Source organism: Mirounga angustirostris, unplaced genomic scaffold, assembly GCF_029215605.1.
Source record: "Mirounga angustirostris isolate CCGP_5_RB_7025 unplaced genomic scaffold, mMirAng1.0.hap1 SCAF_7, whole genome shotgun sequence".
In the NCBI taxonomy this organism is placed as follows: Eukaryota; Metazoa; Chordata; class Mammalia; order Carnivora; family Phocidae; genus Mirounga; species Mirounga angustirostris.
The window spans coordinates 7,419,110-7,444,750 of NW_026991715.1; the positions used below are offsets into that span (position 1 = coordinate 7,419,110).

The following is a 25,641-nucleotide window of genomic DNA, read 5'->3' on the forward strand; positions in this document are numbered from 1 at the left end:
GTCCCTTTCAGTTTTAAAATGCTAGCATTGCTATAAAACTGAGGCTCAGAGCTCACATGATGATCTCAAGGTCACACAGGGTGGTGGCATCAGTGAGGAATTGAACGAGCCTGGAGCCCCTTCCCCTTGACCGGGAATAGGGGGAAATGAGCCCACCTCTATCCCCACGAATCTGCCTTGTTGTCTATCTCTGCTCTCCATAGCACCTAGAATGGCAGTTGGAAACTTCCAGTTCAGGAAAGAAATGATTCTTCTAATGGCTTTCAAGTGCTCAGGAGTGCCTTGCAAGCTGCTTCAGTACACAGGGGTGGTGTCAGGGGTGGGAGTGACCGCCAGGAGCACTAGAAGTTTACCTGTTGGGGAAAGGGACAGGCAGGGTCCAGAACCGCCCTTCGCAGGCACTAACCCTGTGCCTCCGCACAGTGGATGTAACCCTCGATCCAGCCTCGGCGCACCACAGCCTGGAAGTCTCTGAGGATGGCAAGAGCGTGTCCTCCTGCACAGCAGTGCCTGGCCCTGTGGTGGGGGACCCCCAGCGGTTCTCTGAGCAGACGTGTGTCCTGAGCTGTCAGCGCTTCTCTGCTGGCCGCCACTACTGGGAAGTGCACGTGGGCAGGCGTAGCCGCTGGTTCCTGGGTGTATGTTTGGCCTCAGTTCCTCGCCTGGGGCCGGGGCACCTAAGCCCAGCCAATGGCTACTGGGTGATGGGGCTGTGGAACCGCTGTGAGTACTTCATCCTGGACCCACACCGCATTGCGCTCACCCTGCGTGTGCCGCCACGGCGTGTGGGCATCTTTCTGGATTGGGAGGCAGGAAAACTGTCCTTCTTCAACGCATCAGACGGCTCCCACATCTTCACCTTCACCCACCCCTTCTCAGGGACGCTCTGTGCATATTTCAGGCCCAGAGCTCACGATGGTGGTGAACACCCAGATCCCCTCACCATCTGCCCATTGCCTGTTAGAAGGACATGCCTCCTTCTAACAGAAGAAGATGAGACTGATACCTGGTTACAGCCCTATGAACCCTCGGATCCCACCTTGGGCCTGTGGTGAGGCACTCTCTTTCCTGCCTGGGTCCTTGGCAGCTTCCTGGACACCTGGCTGGGATTTGCTCTCACATTTCCTCTAGAGTGGAGGAAACATCACCAAAATGTCAGCAAAGGCTAAAGACTCAGCACAGCAGAAGCAAACAAAAAGAGGAAACTTTACCTATAGATGTATGCATATATATGCATGAATATATATATACATATATGATTTTCTTTAATGAAAAGAGGGAATTTCAAAGCTTGTTTGTGTGTATGATAAGACTAAGCAAAGGAGGAACAATAAGTTCATGTTGTTGGGAGCCACAGTGTGTACTGTGGGAGACCAGAAAGAAACTGGAATGGGGGAAAAATGGTGGGAAACCTTACTGGATTGGATAAGAAGTATCAGTTAACTTGTATTTTTTAAATACTTTCTGTATATGTATTCTAAAATGTCTAGAAGCAATGATACCTCAAAGTAGTGAGTTCACTTGGGGCTTAGATCCCAGTTTTAAAATGTCATTTCCCACTGAAATGAACTTGGAGAAATGGCTGATTCCAGGGTTGGATCAGAGAAAGTACAGGTGAATCTGGAACATCTTGTGTTCAAATGTGCTCAGGAACTGATGGGGCCATAGGAACCAGGGTGAAGATGCTCCACTGACCAGTTATGGGACAGTTTGAACTTTAAAATGAATCATGACAAGGATGAATAATGACAAGAATTGATCAACAAGGGATTGGGCAAATAAGAAAATGCCCTCTGTGTGCTGAGAGGTTTTTCAGTCAGAGATGAAATACAGAACTACAGAAGGAGGAAAGAAGAAAATGAAAGAGTAGCTCTGTGAACTCACAGTTTTTACAATGTACAGATAGGTGGAGCACATGCACACACATGATAAGTAGGGAGACAGATAGATTTGTGTGTGCACACGCATGGTTCCTGGCTCTGTCAGTTTTGACAGGAACAATAACAGTCCAGTACCAAAGAGCGCACCTAGCATCCAGAACTTAGTTTTTAGTACTATTTTCTGCTAAAAGGAACCAAAGCTCCTTCGAGAAGTGATGGACTCCAAGGCTGAGTCAGGGAAAATACAAGATAGGTGTGATATTACGATTAATGAGAAGTATATGGTCTTCCACCTAGATTCGGGCACAGAACTAAAACCCTTAGAATTTCCTAAGTGATAAGAGCTATCAGGGTGTCTTTTGATATTCATAACAAGCCCCTTTCAACCACACCTCATTTATGTTAGTGAAATGACTTCTGGAAAGCTCCCTAAGGGTGGAGCTGGTTTTCAGGGGAACCAAGTATGTGATTAAAAGGTTGACATTTAGCCCCTCGCCCCACCCCCACCATCCACCCCTAAACTCAGAGAGTGAAGAGAGGCTGGAGATTAAGTTCAGTCACCAGCTGTGGACCCACACCTATGTGGTCAATTAATCTTCCACAAAGCATGAAAGAATATCCGATAGAAAAAAGTCTATTCAAAACATTGTATTGGGAAACCTGGACAACAACATGAAAAGAATGAAACTGGACCATTTTCTTAAACCACACACAGAAATAAACTCAAAATGGATGAAAGACCTAAATTTGAGACAGGAGTCCATCAAAATCCTACAGGAGAACACAGGCAGTAACTTCTTTGACATTGGCCACAGCAACTTCTTACTGGACATGTCTCTGGAGGCCAGGGAAACAAAAGCAAAAACAAACTATTGGGACTTCATCCTGATAAGAAGCTTCTGCACAGTAAAGGAAATAATCAACAAAACTAAAAAGGCAATCTACTGAATGGGAGAAGATATTTGCAAATGACATATCTGATAAAGGGTTAGTATTCAAAATCTAGAAAGAACTTATAAAACTCAACACCCCAAAAAACAAATAATCCAGTTAAAAAATGGGCAGAAGACATGAAGAGACATTTTTCTGAAGGAGACATACAGATGGCCAACAGACACATGAAAAAATGCTCAACATTGCTCGGCATCAGGGAAATGCAAATCAAAACTACAGGGAGATATCACCTCACACCTGTCAGAATGGCTAAAATGAACAACAGGAAACAACAGGTGTTGGTGAAGATGTGGAGAAAGGGGAACCCTCTTACACTGTTGGGGGAAATGCAAACAGGTGCAGCCACTCTGGAGAACAGTATGGCGGTTCCTCAAAAACTTAAAAATAGAACTACCTTATGATCCAGCAATGGCACTACTGGGTATTTACCCAAAAATACAAGAACACTAATTCAAAGGGACACATTCACCCCCATGTTTACTGCAACGTTATTTACAATAGCCAAGATATGGAAGCAATGCAAATGTCCATCAGTTGATGAATGGATAAAGAAGAGGTGGTATATATGTACGATGGAATATTACTCGGCCATACAAAATGAAATCTTGCCATTTGCAATGACATGGATGGAGCTGGAGAGTATAAAGCAAAGGGAAGTAAGTCAGTCAGAGAAAGACAGAAACATACGATTTCATTCATATGAGTAATTTAAGAAACAAAACAAATGAGCAAAGGGAAAAAAGACAAACCAAGAAATGCTCTTAATTATAGAGAACAAACTGGTGGTTACCAAAGTGGGGGGGGAATGGGTTAAACAGGTGATGGGGATTAAGGAGGGCACTTGCAGTGATGAGCACTGCTGTCGTATGGAAGTACTGAATCACTTATTGTACACCTGAAACTAATTTTACCCTGTATGTTAACTAACTGGACTTTAAATAAAAACTTTAAAAAAATAAAAAAAAACAGGGGTGTCTAGGTGGCTCAGTCGTTAAGCATCTGCCTTTTTGGCTCAGGTCATGATCCCAGGGTCCTGGGATTGAGCCCTGCATCAGGCTCCCTGCTCCACGGGAAGCCTGCTGCTTCTTCTCCCACTCCCCCTGCTTGTGTTCCCTCTCTCGCTGTGTCTCTCTCCGTCAAATAAATAAATAAAATCTTTTAAAAAATAGTAAAATAAAAACTTTTTAAAATGCTAAGTGAAATAAGTCAGTGAAGACAAATACCATATGATTTCACTCATATATGGAATTTAAGAAACAAATGAGCAAAGGGGGAATAAAGAGAGACAAACCAAGAGAGAGACCTTAATTATAGAGAACAAATTGATGGTTACCAGAAGGGAGAGGGTTGATGGGATGGGTGAAATAGATTATGGGGATTAAGGAGAGCACTTGTGATGAGTACTGGTGATGTATGAATTGTTGAATCACTATATTGTACACCTGAAACTAATATAACACTATATTAACAACTGGAATTAAAATAAAAACTTTTAAAAAAATCATAGCCTTGTTAACATACCATGTATGATATTCAGAAAGGGTTGGTTTTCTATAATCATTTCCATTAGTGTGCAAATATTTTGGGGTCCTACTCACAAATGTTATATGATAGCATTAAAAATATGTTCCTTGACTGTATACAGTGATTATCTATTCTTTTGATTGTTTTTATACATTAAATAAGAAAAACAAACATATAGCTGATGCAAAATGCAAGTTAAATTATTTTTAAATAACTGATAGCTCTACTGATGCATTTTAAATAATGGGGAAGCCCAGGGATCTTAGTCAGCTACATGTTTTGTGGACCATAAAGGCTAAGCTGGAGACCACCCAAGAGGCCAGATTATTCAGAGTAGAAACCCAAGCCTCCTTCCGGTCAAACCCCATTACTCTCTTGAAAATTTCTAAAGAAATAAGACATGGTATGTTCAATTCTCCCCACTGTCTACATTGTCCATGGAGCTATTCCTCAAAACTGGGAAACGGTGAACACAGCACTTATGTGTGGATCCCAATCCAGTGTACAAAATACAACTGAACGAGGCTGCCCTTGCTTGAAGCAGCCCAGGTCTGGCTAATTCACGGGGGCAGGAAGAGCTGAGAGAGGACCTTAACTTCAACAGTGGGTAGGAGTCAAGTTATCATTGGCCCCATGGGAATCTTACAGGGGGAGACAAATATTCCCATAGACTGAGCATTTCCATACATCTTTGGTGGGATTATAAACTGGCACATTTTGAGGTCAAATTCTACCAATTTCTAAATGTGAGCATCCTCTGACCCAACAGTTCCAAATACAGGAATCTGATCTACAGAAATATTCACACCAGTACCTGAAAATATGAGGATATTCATTGCAAACATTGAAAGCAGGGATGGAATACCACCTACTTGCTATTAGGAGAACAGATAACATATAGTCTATTTATACTATGGGTACTGTGGCATGATAAATTTTTCCAGGGAGTGTGTGTTTTTGCTTTTGTAATTAAAAAAGTAAACCACTGTTTTTTCCTTCTGCCTCATGCCAGTAGGAAACAATCACAAGAAAATATTTTAAAAATATATAATTGAAGATCAAAACCATCTGATTGAATAATCTTAACACTACAAGGTAGTGACGTGACATGTTTTCATGTCTTTCATAGTTTTTAAATCCCTGCCTTTGATTGCCTCCATAGAGCCCTTCTTTCTTGTTCTTCAATAATACAGTCCAAAGTGTTCGTATAACTTTAATTATTAAATGATCTGTCCAGTTTGCAAACTCTGGTCTCATACCCAATTCTGGCATCTGGTAGGCTGTATGCCTGCTCTAAGGAGGGGGCTGTTCTGCCCCTAGAGACCTCCACTTCCTGTCTTCGACAGACTTTTGCTGTTCTCTCAATGCTGAGGCAAGGAGAGACGAAGGAAACAGTGCAGCCACAACCTCCCCTGGGTCCTCCGCATTCCTCAGTTCCCGCAGCTTTAGCTGAACCCGTAACCTCTGCTTTATTTGTTCATGCAAGAACACTCCAATGCTCCTGTGATGTTGGGTCCCCTCACTTGTCAGACTACATGCTTGGGAAGGATGGTGCAACAAAATAGTTCAATTTAGATAGCTTTCCAGATACTCTTTTGACAGAGGAAACTCAAACCTTGTGTGTGTGTGCTGTGTTAAATGGGAGTTAGGCAGGCTATCTCCAAGGACCACACCCTTTAGTTTCTCTTTCTCTGGGCAGATCAACAATCATATCAAACAAGATGCCAACAATCATATCAAATAAGATTTTGGGTGGCATCCCCCCAAATTATATATAATTCTTTTGGGGTTGGCTTAGGGGAGTGGCAAGTACCCCCACCCCCCTCTTCATGGAGGACAGGGAATTGCCTCTCACCATTCCACTCCCAAGGCCTTGGTGACCCCCTCACCTCACCCAGGGTCTTCCCCATCCTCTGCCCCCCAAAACAAATGAGCTCCTCTTTTAGCCACATACTTATTTCACACTTTTTATTTTTTTAATTTATTTTATTATGTTATGTTAGTCACCATACAGTACATCTTTAGTTTTTGATGTAGTGTTCCATGATTCATTGTTTGTGTATAACACCCAGTGCTTCATGCAATACATGCCCTCCTTAATACCCATCTCTGGGCTAACCCATCCCCCCACCCCCCTCCCCTCTAAAACCCTCTGTTTCTCAGAGTCCATAGTCTCTCATGGTTGGTCTCCCCCTCTGATTCCTCCCCCTTCATTTTTCCCTTCTTTCTCCTAATGTCCTCCATGCTATTCCTTATGTTCCACAAATTAGTGAAACTATATGATAATTGACTTTCTCTGCTTGACTTACACCCTTCAACAGATGAATGGATAAAGATGTGGTTCATATATACAATGGAATATTACTCAGCCATCAGAAAGGATGAATAACCAACTTTCACATCAACATGGATGGGACTGGAGGAGATTATGCTAAGTGAAATATTTCACACTTTACAGTTTATGCTCAATGCAAATCAATTCTATACAATAAGAAATTATGAGGAATCAAAGCATAATTATGCATATTCAAAATAGATACTCAACACAAAAAAATACAAGCATAAAAGCAGACTCATTCATGCACACACACCAACATGAGATCCAGGAGATGTTGTTTCAAAGGACAACAATGCTTGCCTTTCTTCTTAAAGACTGCAGCCCCATCAGAAGTAGAAAACCTCAGCTTATCAGTATGTGTTCACACATGAGCCAAAATTTGTTTTTAAAAATGCTTTTTACATCAAAACTATTGTAAAAGATACATTTTCCAGAATTAAACCTCCTCTCAGGCTAGTTTCTAACATCTAAAAACTGACTGATATGAAAAGTATTCCAAATATAATCATCTGACTCTTAGAGGTTAAAAAAAGTTTTTTCAAAAATAGTTTAACTGCAAATTGAAACAGTGCAATATCACTACACACCTATTAGAATGGCTAAAATCTCTCTCTGTCAAATAAATAAAATCTTTTAAAATAAAAAAAGAAAATTAAAAAAAAGAAAACATATGAAAATGTAAATCTCATCGGTAGAGGTAAATATATAGTAAAGGTAGTGGATTAATCACTTATAAAGTTAGTATAGAGGTTAAAAAACAAGTAGTAAAAATAGCTACAACTACATTAATCATCAGTTAAATGATACAAAAAAAGATGTACAAGTGATATCAAAAACATAAAAATGGGGAGTAAAAATATAGTTTTAGAATGCATTCAAATTTAGTTGCTATCAACTTAAAAGAGACTGTGTACTTACACACACACTCTAGTATATGTTAGCCTCATGGTATCCATAAAGCAAAAACCTATAATAGTACACAAAAGATAATAAAGGAATTTAAGCCTGACACTAAAGAAAATCACCAAACCACAAAGGAAGAGAGTAAGAAGAAAGGAACAGAAAAGAATCACAAAACAACCAGAAAACAATTAACAAAATGGCAATAAGTACATATGTATAAATTATTACTTTAAATGAAAATGAACTAAATTCTCCAATCAAAACACATAGGATCAATGAATGGATTAAAAAAAAATTCCATACACACATGCACCCCAATATTTATAGCAGCAATGTCCACAATTGCTAAACTATGGAAAGAGCCCAGATGTCTGTCAGTAGATGAATGGATAAAGAAGATGTGGTATGGAATATTACTCAGATGTACAATGGAATATTACTCAGCCATCAAAAAGAATGAAGTCTTGCCATTTGCAATGACATAGCTGGAACTAGAGTGTATTATGCTAAATGAAATAAGTCAGTCAGAGAAAGACAAATACCATATGATTTCACTCATATGTGGAATTTAAGAAAAACAGATGAACATAGGGGAATGGAAAGAAAAATAAGATAAAAACAGAGAAAGAGAGGCAAACCATAGAGATTCTCTTTTTAAAATTTATTATTATTATTTATTTTAGAGAGAGAGAGAGAGAAAACACCTGTGGGGGGGGGGCGTGGAGGAGCAGAGGGAGAGGGGAGAGAGAACCCAAGCAGACTCCATGCTGAGCATGGAGCCTTACACAGGGCTCGATTTCAGGACACTGAGATCACGACCTGAGCCAAAACCAAGAATTAGATGCTTAAATGACTATGCCACCCAGGTGCCCCACTGTAAGAGACTCTTAACTATAGGGAACAAACTGAGGGTAGCTAGAGAGGAGGTGGGTAGAGGGGTGGGGTAATTGGATGATGGGCATTAAGGAGGGCACTTGTGATGCACACTGGGTGATGTATGTAACTGATGAATCACTGGATTTTACACCTGAAACTAATGTTACACTGTATGTTAACTAACTGGAATTTAAATAAAAACTTGAAAAAAATGGCAGGGGACCTGAATAAACATTTTTTTTAAAGATTTTATTTATTTATTTGAGAGAGAGCACATGAGAGGGGGGAGGGTCAGAGGGAGAAGCAGAACCCCCGCTGAGCAGGGAGCCCGATGCAGGACTCGATCCCGGGACTCCAGGATCATGACCTGAGCCGAAGGCAGTTGCTTAACCAACTGATCCACCCAGGCGCCCTGAATAAACATTTTTCAAAAGAAGACATACAGAATGGCCAAGACACATGAAAACATGCTCAATATCACTAATCATTAGGGAAATGCAAATTAAAACCACAATCAGGTATCAACTTACACCGGTCAGAATGGCCAGAATGAAAAAGACAAGAAATAACAGGAGTTGGTGAGGATGTGAAGAAAAAGAAAACCTTGTGCACTGTTGGTGGGAATGTAAGCTAGTGTAGCCACTGCGATAAACAAATCAAAATTACCATATGATCCAATAATTCCACTACTTGATATTATCCCAAAGAAAACAAAAAACACTAGTAAATTAAGATATTTGCACCCCCATGTTTATTGCAGCATTATTTACAGTAGCCAAGATATGGAAGTTATATATATTTATTTATATAAAATATAAATGGAAGCTATTTATATAAAATATTAGTCATAAAAAAAATTAAATCTTGCCATTTGCAGCATCATGGATAGATCTAGAGGATATAATGCGAAGCAAAGTAAGTTAGTCAGAGAAAGAAATACCATATGATTTCACTCATATGTGGAATTTAAGAAACAAAACAAAACAAACAAAATAAGAGACAAACAAAAAACCAGACTCTTAACTCTTAACTATAGGAAACAAACTGAGGGTTGCTGGAGGGAAAGTGGGGGTGGGGTATTTGGGTGATGGGCAATAAGGAGGGCACTTGAAGTAATGAGCACTGGGTGTTATATACAACTGATGGGTCACTGAATTCTACCTCTGAAACTAATAATACAGTATGTTAATTAAACTGAATTTAAAGGAAAAAAATTGAAAAACAGACTCTTAAATATAGAGAATAAACCATTGGTTGCCAGAAAGGAGGTGTGTGTGTGGTGGGGTGGGGGGGTGAGATAGGTGAAAGGCATTAGGAGTATACTTACTATGATGAGTACTGAGTAATGTATAGAATTGTTGAATCACTATATTGTACACTTGAAACTAATATAACACTGTGTGTTAATTGCACTTGAATAAAAAAAAAGAATACATACATGATAAGGACTTATATCCAAAGTATACAAAGAACTCTTAAGACTTGACAATTAAAAAAAATCCAAAATAAAATGGGCAAAGATCTGAACAGGCACCTCACCAAAGATGTACAGATGGGAAATAAGCATATAAAGAAGATGTGGTTCATATACACAATGGAATATTACTCAGCCATCAGAAAGAATGAATACCTATCATTTACATCGATGTGGATGGAACTGGAGGGTATTATGCTAAGTGAAATAAGCCAATCAGAGAAAGACAATTATCATATGGTTTCACTTATATGTGGAATATAAAAAATAGCACAGAGAATCATAGGGGAAAGGAGGGAAAACTAAATGGGAAGAAATCAGAAAGGGAGACAAATCTTCAGAAATTCTTGACTCTGGGAAATAAACTGAGGGTTGTGGAGGGGGAGGTGGGTGGAGGGGTGGGGTAACTAGGTGATGAGCATTAAGGAGGGCACATTATGTGATGAGAACTGGGTGTTATACACAACTAATGAATCATTGAACACATCAAAAAGTAATGATGTACTATATGTTGGTTAATTGAACATAATAATAAAAAAATAAAGAGAATTGTCAAGATAAAAAAATAAATTAAAATATTTTTAAAAAGAAAAAATATGCTAAACATCATATTCCATTTGAGAACTGCAAATTGAAACAGTGCAATATCACTACACACTTATTAGAATGGCTAAAATCCAAAACACTGATGAACACAAAGATTAATAAGTATATGGGACAACAGGACCTTTCATTCATTGCTGGTTGGAAATGCAAAATGATATAGTCATCTTGAAAGACAGTTTGGCAATTTCTTACACAGCCAAACAATCCTATGACCATGGAACAGTCATATATGATCTGGTCTTAACATATGATCAGGAAATCACACTTCTAGGCATTTACCTAAATGATTTGAAAACTTAAATCCACATTAAAACCTGAATATGAATATTTATAGCAGCTTTATTCATGATTACCAAAAACTGGAAGCAACAAGATGTCCTTCCAAAGGTTAGCACATAAACAGACTGTGGTACATTTATAAAATGGAAACTTATTTACAGCAATAAAAGAAATGATCTATTAAGCCATAAAAAGATGAAAAAACCTTAGATGCATATTACTAAGTGAAAGAAGCCAGTCTAAAAGGCTGTATGATTCCAACTATATGACATCCTGGAAGAAACATAACAACTCAGTAAAAAGATCATTAGTGAAAGGGTTCTGGAGGGAGATAGGGAGGGAAGAATAGCTGGAACAGGGAGATTTTTATGACAGTGATACTATTCTGTACAATAAGGTGATGGTGGATACATATTATTCATTTGGCAAAACACATAGAATATGCACCACCAAGAATAAACCTCAATGTAAACTATGGACTTTGGTTAATAACATAGTATCAATATGTGTTTGTCAGTTGTAACAGATGTACCACACAAATACAAGATGCTAATCATATGGGAAACTGTGATGGGTGGCAGGAGGGTTTGAGAGAAGTGGTATATAGGAACACTCTATACTTTCTGCTCAATTTTCTGTAAACCTAAATCTTCTCTAAAAAAGTCTATTAAGGCACCTTGGTGGCTCAGTTGGTTAAATGTCCAATTCTTGATTTTCGCTCAGCTCATGATCTCAGGGTCATAAGATTGGGCTCCAATCAGCATGTGGACAGTGAATATCACTGTCAATGTGGAAAAACTGAGAGCTTTTCCCATAAGGTCAGGACATGACAGGGATGCCCACTCTTGCCATTATTGTTCAACATAACAGTAGAAGTCCTAGCCTCAGCAATCAGACAACAAAAAGAAATAAAAGACATTTAAATCGGCAAAGAATAAGTCCAACTCTCACTCTTCACAGATGACATGGATACTTTACATGGAAAACCCAAAAGATTCCACCCCAAAATTACCAGAACTCATACAGCAATTCACCAAAGTGGCAGGATACAAAATCAATGCACAGAAATCAGTTGCATTCTATACACTAACAATGTGACTGAAGAAAGAGAAATTAAGGAATCGATCCCATTTATAATTGCACCAAAAAACCCCACAAGATATCTAGGAATAAACCTAACCAAAGAGGTAAAGGATCTGTACTCTAGAAACTACAGAACACTTATGAAAGAAATTGAGGAAGACACAAAGAGATGGAAAGACAGTCCATGCTCATGGGTTAGAAGAATAAATTTTGTTAAAATGTCTATGCCATCCAGAGGAGAAGGAAAGATGGTGGAGGAGTAGGGAACCCTATTTCAACTGGTCCCTGGAATTGAGCTGGGTATCTACCAGACCACTCTGAGCACCCACGAAACCAGCCTGAGATGTAAGAAGATCTGGATCTCTACAAACATAATATTGCAGGTGGTTGGTTTTGAGGTACGAAGTGGGGAGCCCTGATTCTGGGGGCAGATATTGGAGGATAAACGGCAGTGGAAGGGAGCCTGTCCGTGGGGATCCTACACCGCTGGTGAGTGACAGCTTCGCGCACTGGGAACTGGGCACAGACTCACAGACCCCTAGAGGTGGGGAAAGGACTTTAGGGCAACCCCTGGGGCAGAAACCCAGAGGGGTGGGGTCACGCATGCAAACTAGGAGCTGCTGGTGGTTTTAGAAGCACAAAGGGCAGAGATGTGCCCTGACCTGGAGGCAGGACTGGGGGCGCTGTGGAGGGGTGCACAATCCAGGACGCTGTAGTTTATAGCAGCACAGACAGAAACGGAGACAGTGTGGCCTGGAGAGCTCACTGAAGAACAGACTGCAATCTCTCTGCTCTGAGGCAGAAGGTTGGAAATGGTCTCTTCTGCTCTGACTCTCGGAAGAGACGTGGAAAGTCACCAGGGAAAGACACCAGAGAACAAAAGCCCCCAAACACTGGTTCCCACTGAGCCCATCCCCCACCACAGGGGGGCAGGGCAACTCCACCCAAACAGGGTTGCCTGAGTAACAGCACCGCAGGCCCCACCCGCAGAAGACAGGCTGGGAAAACAAGAGGCCAGCAACCCTAAGGTCCCTAGAAAACAGGTGCATCTGGCTTGGGTTCTGGTCAATAATTTGGACTCTATACATTCCCTCAAACACCCATCAACAGAATGACTAGAAGGAGGAACCCCCAACATAGAAAAGACTCAGAGATTATGACTTATGCTGCAGATTTACAAATGGATGCAGATATAACCAAGATGTTGGAGATGGAATTCAGGCTAGCAATTGTGAAGACAATGGGTAGAATGGAGAAATCAATTAATGGCAACATAGAGTCTCTAAGGGTAGAAATGAAAGCTCATTGGCAGAACTTAAAAATGCTATCAATGAGATCCAATCTAATCTAGATGATCTAGCAGCTGGGGTAAGCGAGGCAGAAGAACGAATAAGTGACCTGGAAGACAATTTAATAGATCAAAAGGGAAAAGAAGAGACCTGGGAAAAACAACTCAGAATCCATGAAAATAGAATCAGAGAAATAAGTGACACCATGAAGTGTGCCAATGTCAGAATTATTGGAATCCTGGACGGAGTGGAGAGAGAGAGAGAGAGGACTAGAAGATATATTTGAGGAAATCGTAGCTGAGAACTTCCCTAATCTGGGGAAAGAAACAAACATTCATATCCTAGAGGCAGAGAAGACCCCTCCCAAGATCAAGGAAAACAAGCCAACACCCTGGCATGTAATAGTAAAACTCACAAATCTTAGAACCAAAGAAACCATCTTAAGAGCAGTTAGGGGGAAGAGACTCCTTACGTACAGAGGGAGGAACATCAGAAAAGCGTCAGACCCATCCACAGAGACCTGGCAAGCCAGAAAGGCCTGGCAAGACATATTCAGGGTACTAAATGAGAAGAACATGCAGCCAAGAATAATTTATCCGGAAAGGCTGTCATTTAGAATGGACGGGGAGATGCAGAGCTTCCAAGACTGGCAGGAACTGAAAGAATATGTGACCCTAAGCCAGCCCTGCAAGAAATATTAAGGGGGGTTCTATAAAAGGAGAAAGACCCCAAGAGTGATCTACAACAGAAATTTACAGGGACAATCTATAAACACAATGTCTTCACAGGCAACATGATGACAATTAATTCATATCTTTCAATAATCACTCTCAACGTGAATGGCCTAAATGCTCCCATAAAACGGCACAGGGTTGCAGATTGGATAAAAAGACAGGACCCATCCATATACTGCCTACCAGAGACTCATTTTGAACCTAAAGATACATCCATACTGAAAGTGAAGGGATGGAGATCCATCTTCCATGCCAATGGACCTCAAAAGAAAGCTGGGGAGCAATTCTTATATCAGACAAATTAGATTTTAAACTAAAGTCTGTAATTAGAGACACAGAAGGACACTATATCCTACTTAAAGGGTCTATCCAACAAGAAGATCTAACAATTGTAAATATCTATGCCCCTAGCATGGGAGCAGCCATCTACATAAGCCAACTATTAACCAAAATAAAGAGTCATATTGATAACAATACGTTAATTATAGGGGACCTCAATACTCCACTCTCAGCAATAGACAGATCATCTAAGCAGAAAATCAACAAGGAAACAAGAGCTTTGAATGACACACTGGACCAGATGGGCCTCATAGATATTTACAGAACATTCCACCCTAAAACAACAGAATACTCACTCTTCTCGAGCGCACATGGAACTTTCTCCAGAATAGACCACATGCTGGGTCACAAATCAGGTCTCAACCTATACCAAAAGATTGAGATTATTCCCTGCATATTCTCAGACCACAATGCTTTGAAACTGGAAATCAATCACAAGAAAAAAATTGGCAGAAATTCAAACACTTGGAAGCTAAAGACCACTCTGCTCAAGAATGGGTCCACCAGGAAATCAAAGAAGTTAAACAATTCATGGAAATCAATGAGAATGAAAACACATCGGTCCAAAACCTATGGGATACTGCAAAGGTGGTCCTAAGGGGGAAATACATAGCCATCCAAGCCTCACTCAAAAAAATAGAAAAATCCAGAATTCACCAACTAACTTTACACCTTAAAGAACTAGAGAAAAAGCAACAAACGACGCCTAAGCCACGCATTAGAAGAGAAATAATTAAGATTAGAGCAGAAATCAATGAATTAGAAACCAGAAACACAGTAGAGCAGATCAACGAAACTAGAAGCTGGTTCTTTGAAAGAATTAATAAGATCGATAAACCACTGGTCAGATTTATCCAAAAGAAAAGAGAAAGGACCCAAATTAATAAAATTATGAATGACAGGGGAGAGATCAGGACTAAAACGAAGGAAATAGAAACAATTATTGGAAATTATTACCAACAACTGTATGTCAATAAACTGAACAATCTGGATGAAATGGAGGCCTTCCTGGAAACCTATAAGCTGCCAAGACTGAAACAGGAAGAAATTGACAACATGAATAGACCAATAACCAGTAACGAGATTGAAGCAGTGATCAAAATCTTCCTAAAAAACAAGAGTCAAGGGCCTGATGGATTCCCTGGGGAATTCTACCAAACATTCAAAGAAGAAATAATACCTATTCTCCTGAAGCTGTTTCAAAAAATAGAAACAGAAGGAAAACTTCCAAACTCATTCTATGAGGCCAGCATTACCTTAATCCTCAAACCAGGCAAAGACCCCATCAAAAAAGAGAATTTCAGACCGATATCCCTCATGAATATGGATTCCAAAATTCTCAACAAAATCCTAGCTAATAGGATCCAACAATACATTAAAAGGATCATCCACCACAACCAAGTGGGATTTATCCCCGGGATGCAAGGGTGGTTCAACATTTGCAAATCAATCAGTGTGATAGAACACATTAATAAGAGGAGGGAGAAGAATCATATGGTCCTCTCAATGGATGCAGAAAAAGCATTTGACAAAATACAACATCCTTTCCTGATTAAAACTCCTCAGAGTATAGGGATAGAGGGAACATTCCTCAAGTTCATAAAATCCATCTATGAAAAACCCACAGCAAATGTCATCCTCAATGGGGAAAAGCTGAGAGTCTTTCTCCTAAGATCAGGAACACATCAAGGATGCCCACCCTCACCACTCTTGTTCAACATAGTACTAGAAGTCCTAGCAACAGCAATCAGACAACAAAAAGAAATAAAAGGTTTTCAAACTGGCAAAGAAGAAGCCAAACTCTCTCTTTTTGCAGATGACATAATACTTTATGTGGAAAACCCAAAAGACTCCACCCCAAATTACTAGAACTCATACAGCAATTCGGTAATGTGGCAGGATACAAAATCAATGCACAGAAATCAGTTGCTTTCTTATACACTAACAACGCAACTGTAGAAAGAGAAATTAGAGAAATGATTCCATTTACAATAGCACTAAAAACCATAAGATACCTCAGAATAAACCTAACCAAAGAGGTTGAAGATCTATACTCTAGGAATTACAGAACACTCATGAAAGAAACTGAAGACACAAAAAGATGGAAAAATATTCCATGCTCATGGATTGGAATAATAAACATTGTTAAAATGTCTATGCTACCCAGAGCAATCTATACCTTCAATGCCATCCCAATCAAAATTCCAATGAGATTTTTCAAAGTGCTGGAACAAACAATCCTAAAATTTGTATGGAATCAGAAAAGACCTGGAATTGCCAAGGAAATGTTGAAAAAGAAAAACAAAGCTGGGGGCATCACGTTGCCCGATTTCAAGCTATATTACAAAGCTGTGATCACCAAGACAGCATGGTACTGGCACAAAAACAGACATACAGACCAATGGAACAGAATAGAGAACCCAGATATGGACCCTCAATTCTATGATCAAATAATCTTTGACAAAGCAGAAAAAAACATGCAATGGAAAAAAGACAGTCTCTTCAATAAATGGTGCTGGGAAAATTGGACAGCCACATGCAGAAGAATGAAACTCGACCATTCTCTAATACTATTCACAATGATAAACTCAAAGTGGATGAAAGACCTCAATGTGAGAGAGGAATCCATGCAAATCCTAGAGGAGAACATAGGCAGTAACCTCTTTGACATCAGCCACAGCAACTTCCTTCAAGATACATCTCCAAAAGCTAGTGAAACAAAAGCAAAAATGAACTTCTGGGACTTCATCAAGATAAAAAGCTTCTGCACAGCAAAGGAAACAGTCAACAAAACAAAGAGGCAACCCACAGAATGGGAGAAGATATTTGCAAATGACACAACAGATAAAGGGCTGGTATCCAAGATCTATAAAGAACTTCTCAAACTCAACACCCAAAAAACAAATAATCAAGTCAAAAATTGGGCAGACGATATGAAAAGACACTTTTCTGAAGGAGACATACAAATGGCTAACAGACACATGAAGAAGTGTTCATCATCATTAGCCGTCAGGGAAATTCAAATCAAAACCACATTGATAGATCACCTTACACCAGTTAGAATGGCAAAAATGGACAGGGAAAGAAACAACACATGTTGGAGAGGTTGTGGAGAAAGGGGAACCCTCTTACACTGTTGGTGGGAATGCAAGTTGGTACAGCCACTTTGGAAAACAGTGTGGAGGTGCCTCAGAAATTGAAAAACAGAGCTACCCTATGACCCAGCCATTGCACTCCTGGGTATTTACCCCAAAGACACAGATGTAGTGAAAAGAAGGGCCATATGCACCCCAATGTTCATAGCAGCAATGTCCGCAATAGCCAAACTGAAAGAGCTGAGATGCCCTCCAACAGATGAATAGATAAAGAAGATGTGGTCCATATATACAATGGAATATTTCTCACCCATCAGAAAGGATGAATACCCAACTTCTACATCAACATAGATGGGACTGGAGAAGATTATGCTAAGTGAAATAAGTTAATCAGAGAAAGTCAATTATCATATGGTTTCACTTATTTGTGGAACATAAGAAATAGCATGGAGACAATAGGAGAAGGAAGGGAAAAATGAATGGGGGCGGGGAATCGGAGGGAGAGATGAACCATTAGAGACTATGGACTCTGAGAAACAAACAGGGAGGGGGGAGCAGGGATGGGTTAGCCTGGTGATGGGTATTAAGGAGGGCACATACTGCATGGAGCACTGGGTGTTATATGAAAACAATGGATCGTGGACCACCACATCAAAAACTAATGATGTATTGTATGGTGACTAACATAACATAATAAAATTTTTTAAAAAGGAAATTATAGATAGGGGCGCCTGGGTGGCTCGGTCATTAAGCGTCTGCCTTCGGCTCAGGTCATGGTCCCAGGGTCCTGGGATCGAGCCCCACATCGGGCTCCCTGTTCAGCAGGAAGCCTGCTTCTCCCTCTCCCACTCCCCCTGCTTGTGTTCCTCTCTTGCTGTGTCTCTCTCTGTCAAATAAATGAATAAAATCTTAAAAAAAAAAAGGAAATTATAGATTGCTCTGGGCAGCATAGACATTTTAACAATGTTTATTCTTCTGATCCATGATCATGGAATGTTTTTCCATCTTTTTGTGTCTTCTTCAATTTCTTTCATAAGTGTCCTGTAGTTTCTAGAGTATAGATTCTTATGGTTTTTGGTGCTATTGTAAATGGAATTGATTCCCTAATTTTTCTTTCTAAAGTTACATTTTTAGTGTATAGAAAAGCAACTGATTTCTGTGCATTGATTTTGTATCCTGCCACAGTACTGAATTGCTGTATGAGGTCTAGTAATTTGGGGGTGGAGTCTTTTGGGTTTTCCACATAAAGTATCATGTCATCTGCAAAGAGAGAGTTTGACTTCTTCTTTTCCATTTTGAATACATTTTATTTCTTTTTGTTGTCTGATTGCTGAGGCTAGGACTTCAAGTACTATGTTGAACAATAGTGGTGAGAGTGAGCATCCTGTTTGTGTTCCTGAGGCTCTCAGCTTTTCCCCATTGAGAATGATATTTAATGTGGGCATTTCATAAAGAGTTTTTATGGAATTGAGGAATGTTCCCTCTATCCCTATACTCTGAAGAGTTTTAATCAGGAAAGGATGTTGTACTTTGTCAAATGCTTTTTCTGCATCCATTGAGAGGACCATATGGTTCTTCTCCGTCCTCTTATTAATGTGTTCTATCACAGTGATTGATTTGCAAATGTTGAACCACCCTTGCATCCCAAGGATAAATCCCACCTGGTCCTGATGGATAATCCTTTTAATGTACAGTTGGATACTATTAGCTAGGATCATGTTGAGAATTTTGGTATCCATATTCATCAGGGATATTGGTCTGATTCTCTTTTTTGATGGGGTCTTTGCCTGGTTTTGGGATCAAGGTAATGCTTTCCTCATAAAATGAGTCTGGAAATTTTCCTTCTGTTTCTATTTTTTGAAACTCCTTCAGGAGAATAGGTATTATTTCTTCTTTGAATGTTTGGTAGAATTCCCCAGGGAATCCATCAGGCCCTTGACTCTTGTTTTTTGGAAGGTTTTGGGTCACTGCTTCAATCTTATTACTGCTTATTGGTCTATTCGTGTTGTCAATTTCTTCCTGTTTCAGTCTTGGCAGCTTATAGGTTTCCAGGAAGGCATCCATTTCTTCCAGGTTGCTTAATTTATTGGCATATAGTTGTTGATAATAATTTCTGATAATTATTTCTATTTCCTTGGTGTTGGTCGTGATCTCTCCCCTTTCATTCATGATTTTATTAATTTGGGTCCTTTCTCTTTTCTTTTGGATAAGTCTGACCAGTGGTTTATCGATCTTATTAATTCTTTCAAAGAACCAGCTTCTAGTTTCGTTGATCTGCTCTACTGTGTTTCTGGTTTCTAATTCATTGATTTCTGCTCTAATCTTAATTATTTCTCTTCTAATGCGTGGCTTAGGCATCATTTGTTGTTGCTTCTCCAGTTCTTTAAGGTGTAAAGTTAGTTGGTGAATTCGGGATTTTTCTATTTTTTTGAGTGAGGCTTGGATGGCTATGTATTTCCCCCTTAGGACCACCTTTGCAGTATCCCATAGGTTTTGGACCGATGTGTTTTCATTCTCATTGGTTTCCATGAATTGTTTAAGTTTTTCTTTGATTTCCTGGTAGATCAAAACATTTTTGAACAGGATGGTCTTTAGCTTCCAAGTATTTGAATTTATTCCATACTTTTCTTGTGACTGATTTCCAGTTTCAAAGCATTGTGGTCTGAGAATATGCAGGGAATAATCTCAGTATTTTGGTACTGGTTGAGACCTGATTTGTGACTCAGTATGTGGTCTATTCTGGAGAAAGTTCCATGTGCGCTCAAAAAGAATATGTATTCTGTTGTTTTAGGGTGGAACATTCTGTACATAGCAAGAGGTCCAACTGGTCCAGTGTGTCATTCAAAGCTCTTATTTCTTTGTTGATTTTCTACTTAGATGATCTGTCTATTGCTGAGAATGGAGTTTTGAGATCTCCTACTATTAATGTATTATTATCAGTATGTATCTTCATTTTGGTTAACAGTTGGCTTATGTCTTTGGCTGCTCCCATGTTGGGGGCATAGATATTTACAATTGTTAGATCCTCTTGTTCTATAGACCCTTTAAGAATGATATAGTGTCCTTCTGTGTCTCTTACTACAGTCTTTAGCTTAAAAAAATATGGAATGCTTCTCGAATTCATGTGTCATCCTTAGGCAGGGGCCATGCTAATCTTCTCTGTATCATTCCAATTTTAGTATATGTGCTGCCGAAGTGAGCACTCTTTCTTAAATTTGCAAATACCTATGTTGCTATGCTTGATGGTATCCCACAGAGATCTAAGGCTCTGTTCCTTATACTTCTCTTTTGTGCCTTATACCTGATAATCTGAATTCACCTATCATTAAGTTTGTTGACTTTTTTCTTACACTTCTTTATTCCTTTCCATGCTTTGCAATTTTTCATACAATCCTCAATGTTTTGAATATTATGTGGTAACCCTACAAATCCCTACTTAGGATTTATTTTATGTATTTCTTCATTTCTATAGTTAATTAATCAATTAGTCTTTAGGCTATGTTATTTGTTTAGTGAGTTTTATTTTAGTAAGTTGTGTATTTTTGCCTCTGCTTTCCAGCTTTAGGGAGATGGCAGGACAGTGACACTAGTAAATACAATTCTCAGAACCTGTAACAGGGAGAACATCTTAGATATTTTTTTTTAAAGATTTTATTTATTTATGTGAGAGAGAATGAGAGAGAGAGCATGAGAGCGGGGAGGCTCAGAGGGAGAAGCAGACTCCCTGCTGAGCAGGGAGCCCGATGTGGGACTCGATCCCGGGACTCCAGGATCATGACCTGAACCAAAGGCAGTCACTTAACCAGCTGAGCCACCCAGGTGCCCACACCTTAGATATTTTATTCCTTTTAATTCTCACAACAAATATTTGTAGTGAACATCATCATTCTCACTTTATACATGAGGAAACTAGGGTTCAGATTAGTCCCTTGTCCAAGGTCCCGTCTACATAAGATTCCCACCTAGCTCTGTCTGACTTTGAAGTCAAGTGTCTGTGCCATGCTACTTTTGTTTGTGTGAATTTCTTCGTATGAGAGAAAGTGAAGTGGGTGGGAGCTGACAGGAGAATGGGAGGAGATGGTAAGTGCCAGGGATAGATGAACTCTTGGTCATAGTAGAGTGTTTGTTGAATCCTTGAGCTCTTAGATACTGCTTTGAATTTCAGTGTAACTGAACTCTGAAATCAGAAGGGTCAGTGTGATCTTGGATGGTTCCCTTCTCATTAGGCCAAGGTCCTGGGAGGAGGTAGAAAGATACGGAGGGGTGATGGTCTGGAAGTCACTGGATGTCTTTGCTTACCTGAAGTATTTAGTGGATATTCTCAAGGTGGTCCACAACACAGAACAAAAGCCAAAGTTTCCCATTCCCTTTTGGAATACGGGGAGAGCCAATTCCTCCCAGGTTGACCCATAGAAACCCTCCTCAGTTTTCTTCTCCTCCTTCTCCTGGGAGAGAGCTTGCTATTAGTGTAGCTGAGATGAGCAGAGAACTCTGCAGGAGGCTCCTTTCCCTGGGAATTTAATTGCCAGAGACTGGGGAAAGAGATGTGACAGAGGAGGGCTCTCCAAGGATTTGTGAAAATAGAAGCAACATTCCTTAGTAACAGCAGATGAGGAGAACAATAGGTAGCAGGGAGGAGTGAGGGAATAAAACCTTTTAGTCTGGCAGTGGTTCTGGCCCAACAAAGGGTCTCTTCCATAGGTGAGAGGCTCCCTGCTATCCCCAGTGAATGCCTTTTCCTCTCCTGGTCCAGGTTACTCTGGATGCTCCTCTTATGGATGAGGGATAGATGATCTCACTGTACTGTAATTGTTGTTCTGGAAGGCTTTTTCTTAACCATAAAGATACTGCCTGGGTTTTAGCATGACGCTGACTCTTCTAGGTTTTTTTGTGTGTTCTTCCATTCAGAACCGATTTTCTTCCCATTTTAACCAATGTTTTTTTTTTGAAATGTTTTGTTTATTTATTTGAGAGAGAGAGTGCAAGCAGGGGGAGCACAGAAGGAGAGGGAGAAGCAGGCTCCCTACTGAGCAGGAAGCCTGATGCGGGGCTCAATCCCAGGGCCCCAGGATCATTACCTGAACCAAAGGCAGATACTTAACCGACTGAGCCACCCAGGTGCCCCTCCCCCATTTTAACCAACTTTAATGCATTTCTTCAAAATCTCTCCACAGCCCTCATGGAAGGCATCAGGTATTTCCTACCTGTAAAAGGGAAGTGCCCCAAGCACCCCAGTCAACTCCCATTTTCACAGGATAGGAGAGATTTTGGAGGAGTTCTGACAACACAAGCCTTTTTTTTTTTTTTTTTAATTTTGGGAACTGTGCTCCTCTAAGAGAATGTCCTTTTTCCATTTCAGTCCCATTTCTTTCTAAATAGATGGAGGTTCACTGGCTTCCCTGTACTGAGAGACACCCATTGCAGACCCGCCTGCCTAATTAGAGCAGCGCTCCCTTGGTGGTGAAGTCTGTTTTCCAAGGACATAGGGCTCCAGACTCTTAATCTGCCCCCTCACTCGCTAGCATTTCCTGATGTCATTGATTACTTGGTTTCAGGTAAGATTTTTTCCTTCTATGTGTCTTGTATTTCCCCTCTCTGTTATCAAATGCTTAAAATGTTTGTTCACCCTACAACTACCTTTGCCATTACTATTTCTCTTGAGGTACAGACCTCTTGTGTGGCTAGATTTTGTTTCTGGAATGTTGTTTTACCTCCTAATTCTTTATTCTGTGGGTAGAACTAGAATGACCTCAGGGCTGTTTCATCCAACTGTCATGTTGCATTTTGGCAGACCAAGACCCAGGAGAGGAAGTTAATTTCTCAGGGTCTCACCACATGTTTTCAGAAGGATGGGCACTGTTTTGTCTTTTCAAGTCTAGAGAGGATGACACTGGCTGGACCTTCTGAAACTGCCCCCCTATGTTACCGAGAAAGCTATCTGTCCTTGATGATATCTGGCTGTTAGATTTTGAATGAGGGTGGTGAAGTCATCTCCTGCTGACCCACCACATGGGCCCATATATATATATTTATGTGGCAGTTTATTTATTTATTTATTTTTTTAAATTTAAATTCAATTATATTTCTAACTCATGGAAAAAATTTCTGTGTGCTGCTCTTCCACACCTTATATATATTTTTCCATGTGTATATTTTCTCTTATACCCCTTCTTCTTGAAGGACAGTTAGGGCCCTGCTGTTATTTTGAAAAGCATACTTTGGTGCCTTTGCTCCTTTCTCTTCCCACTCCACAATTTCCTTTCATTTCATAGCTGCCCCATGAATCTGACTACTCTCTGCTGCAGGCCTGCCCAACATAATTTCCAGTGCACCTTTTGGGGAGTCTCTTATGCACAGCTTAGGGCTTTGACAAACCTGATCTGAGGGGTGGAGGATGGCTTTCTTGCTATAAAATATCTCCCCATATTGTCCAACTGGAAAAAAAATGTGTTGTAGCCACCTGGTGAGACTTTGTCAGGAGAAATTTGCATCTCAGTTGGAGGAAACTAGGAAGGGTCAGGCCATGTCCGTTGTCTCTGTACATATCGGAAGCACCTGTTTCTGGGGCCTGAAGGGCCAGGAGCAGCTATGGGAAGACCTTGATGGGGCAGAACTTCCAAAGAAAGCTAGAGGGGTTTGCAGGCATTGTGGTCTGCTCTGGTCTTTCCCAACAGGATGGGAGAGTCAGAGATGCTGGGCCCTCACATCCTCCAGAGTCCCAGAAGTCAGAGAGCTCGTTGTGGCATTGGCAACAGGAGTGCTCTGCCCCTCTGCCTGGCTGCCCGCTTCACCCAGGTGCCCCTGGTGTGTCTATCCCTCATCCCACCTGTGTTGTTGCCTTTCCCCTGATCCTTCCCTCTTAGCAACTGTGTTCTCTCTTTCTCACCATGTCTGTGTCCCCTGCCCTCTATTGCATTGTCTTTGTTTTCTTACTTTTGGTCTCTTCTGGGGCAATAACCCTTGTGACCGTCTAACATTTTCCTTCTTCATTTTTCTCCATTTTATCACATCTCTTTATCTTGTCTCCCTTTCCTTGACATCTTCCCATTACTCCTTTCATCTCTCCCTTCCTCCCTTCATCTCCTGTTAATGTTGCTCTGCTTTCTAATCCCCTGCCCTTTCTCTCATGCCTCGCTGCATTCTGTGCAGTCACTCTGTGAGGTCTACTGTCATGCCCTAGGTTGGGGCTCTCAATCTGCTCTAAGTGCTATGACTGCAGTGCATATGGCCGGGTAGCTTTGGCAACAGAGATGCCCTGCAACACCCCCATTAGTGACATTGAGACTAGTGTACAATCAGTGTTACTTTTTCTGTAAAAGAAAAGCTTCCTTTCCTACAAAGGAAGCTGAAAGAGAAAAGATCTTCCAGGTACATCAGTTACCTGCTCATAAATTCACTTAATTCAAGGAATACATGAAGACATCTTGCCAAAAATTCAAATATTACAGATCAAGGTAGAGTCCCTCTTTGACCGTAATCCCCTCTCAATTCTAATCCTCTTTCCAGGGTTATCATAATCTGTGTCCTTCAGAAATTTATGTTTTTGTTTCTTATATTCCTGCCTGCCTACATTTAATATTACCAGATTTATGTCAACTTTATGGGTAAAAATTTGTATATATGTTTTCTAGTTACTAGTGAAATAAAGCAGTCTTTTAAAATTAATTTACTTTTTAATTTAAATTCAATTAGCCAAGGTGTTATCATTAGTTTTTTTTAAGATTGATTGATTGATTTTATGTTCAGAATGCTGGCTAACATCATTAGTTTTTGATATATGTTCAATGATTCATTAATTGAATATAACACCCAGTGCTCATCATATCATGTGCTCTCTTATTTATTTATTTTAATTTTATTATGTTATGTTAGTCACCATACAATACATCATTAGTTTTTGATGTAGTGTTCCATGATCCATTGTTTTCGTATAACACCCAGTGCTCCATGCAGTATGTGCCCTCCTTAATACCCATCACTGGGCTAACCAATCCCCTCTTCCCTCTAAAACCCTGTTTGTTTCTCAGGTCCATAGTCTCTCATGGTTCATCTCTCCCTCCAATTCCCCCCGCCCATTTTTCCCTTCCTTCTCTTAATGTCCTCCATGTTATTCCTTATGTTCCACAAATAAGTGAAACCATATGATAATTGACTTTCTCTGCTTGATTTATTTCACTTAGCATAATCTCCTCCAGTCCCATCCATGTTGATGTAGAAGTTGGGTATTCATCTTTTCTGATGGCTGAGTAATATTCCATTGTATATAT

The 25,641-nt window shown here is 40.1% G+C and overlaps 1 protein-coding gene and 1 non-coding gene across 5 annotated transcripts in view; one reads left to right on the plus strand and one right to left on the minus strand.

Annotated features, from left to right (window-relative positions):
- BTNL9 (butyrophilin like 9) overlaps window positions 1–4,474 on the plus strand; it is a 32,017-nt gene extending 27,543 nt beyond the window's left edge. For all 4 annotated transcript variants that reach the window (XM_045890281.3, XM_045890283.3, XM_064595724.1 and 1 more), the window contains one exon: window positions 424–4,474. In XM_045890281.3, coding sequence (XP_045746237.1) covers window positions 424–1,055 — 632 coding nt within the window. In that variant the 3' untranslated portion in view covers window positions 1,056–4,474. The remainder of the gene's footprint in view (window positions 1–423) is intronic.
- Window positions 4,475–20,470: 15,996 nt separating this feature from the next.
- On the minus strand, window positions 20,471–20,577 carry LOC123841741 (U6 spliceosomal RNA). Its single transcript, XR_006790281.1, has one exon. It is a non-coding gene; the product is annotated as a U6 spliceosomal RNA (small nuclear RNA).
- Window positions 20,578–25,641: the final 5,064 nt, after the last annotated feature.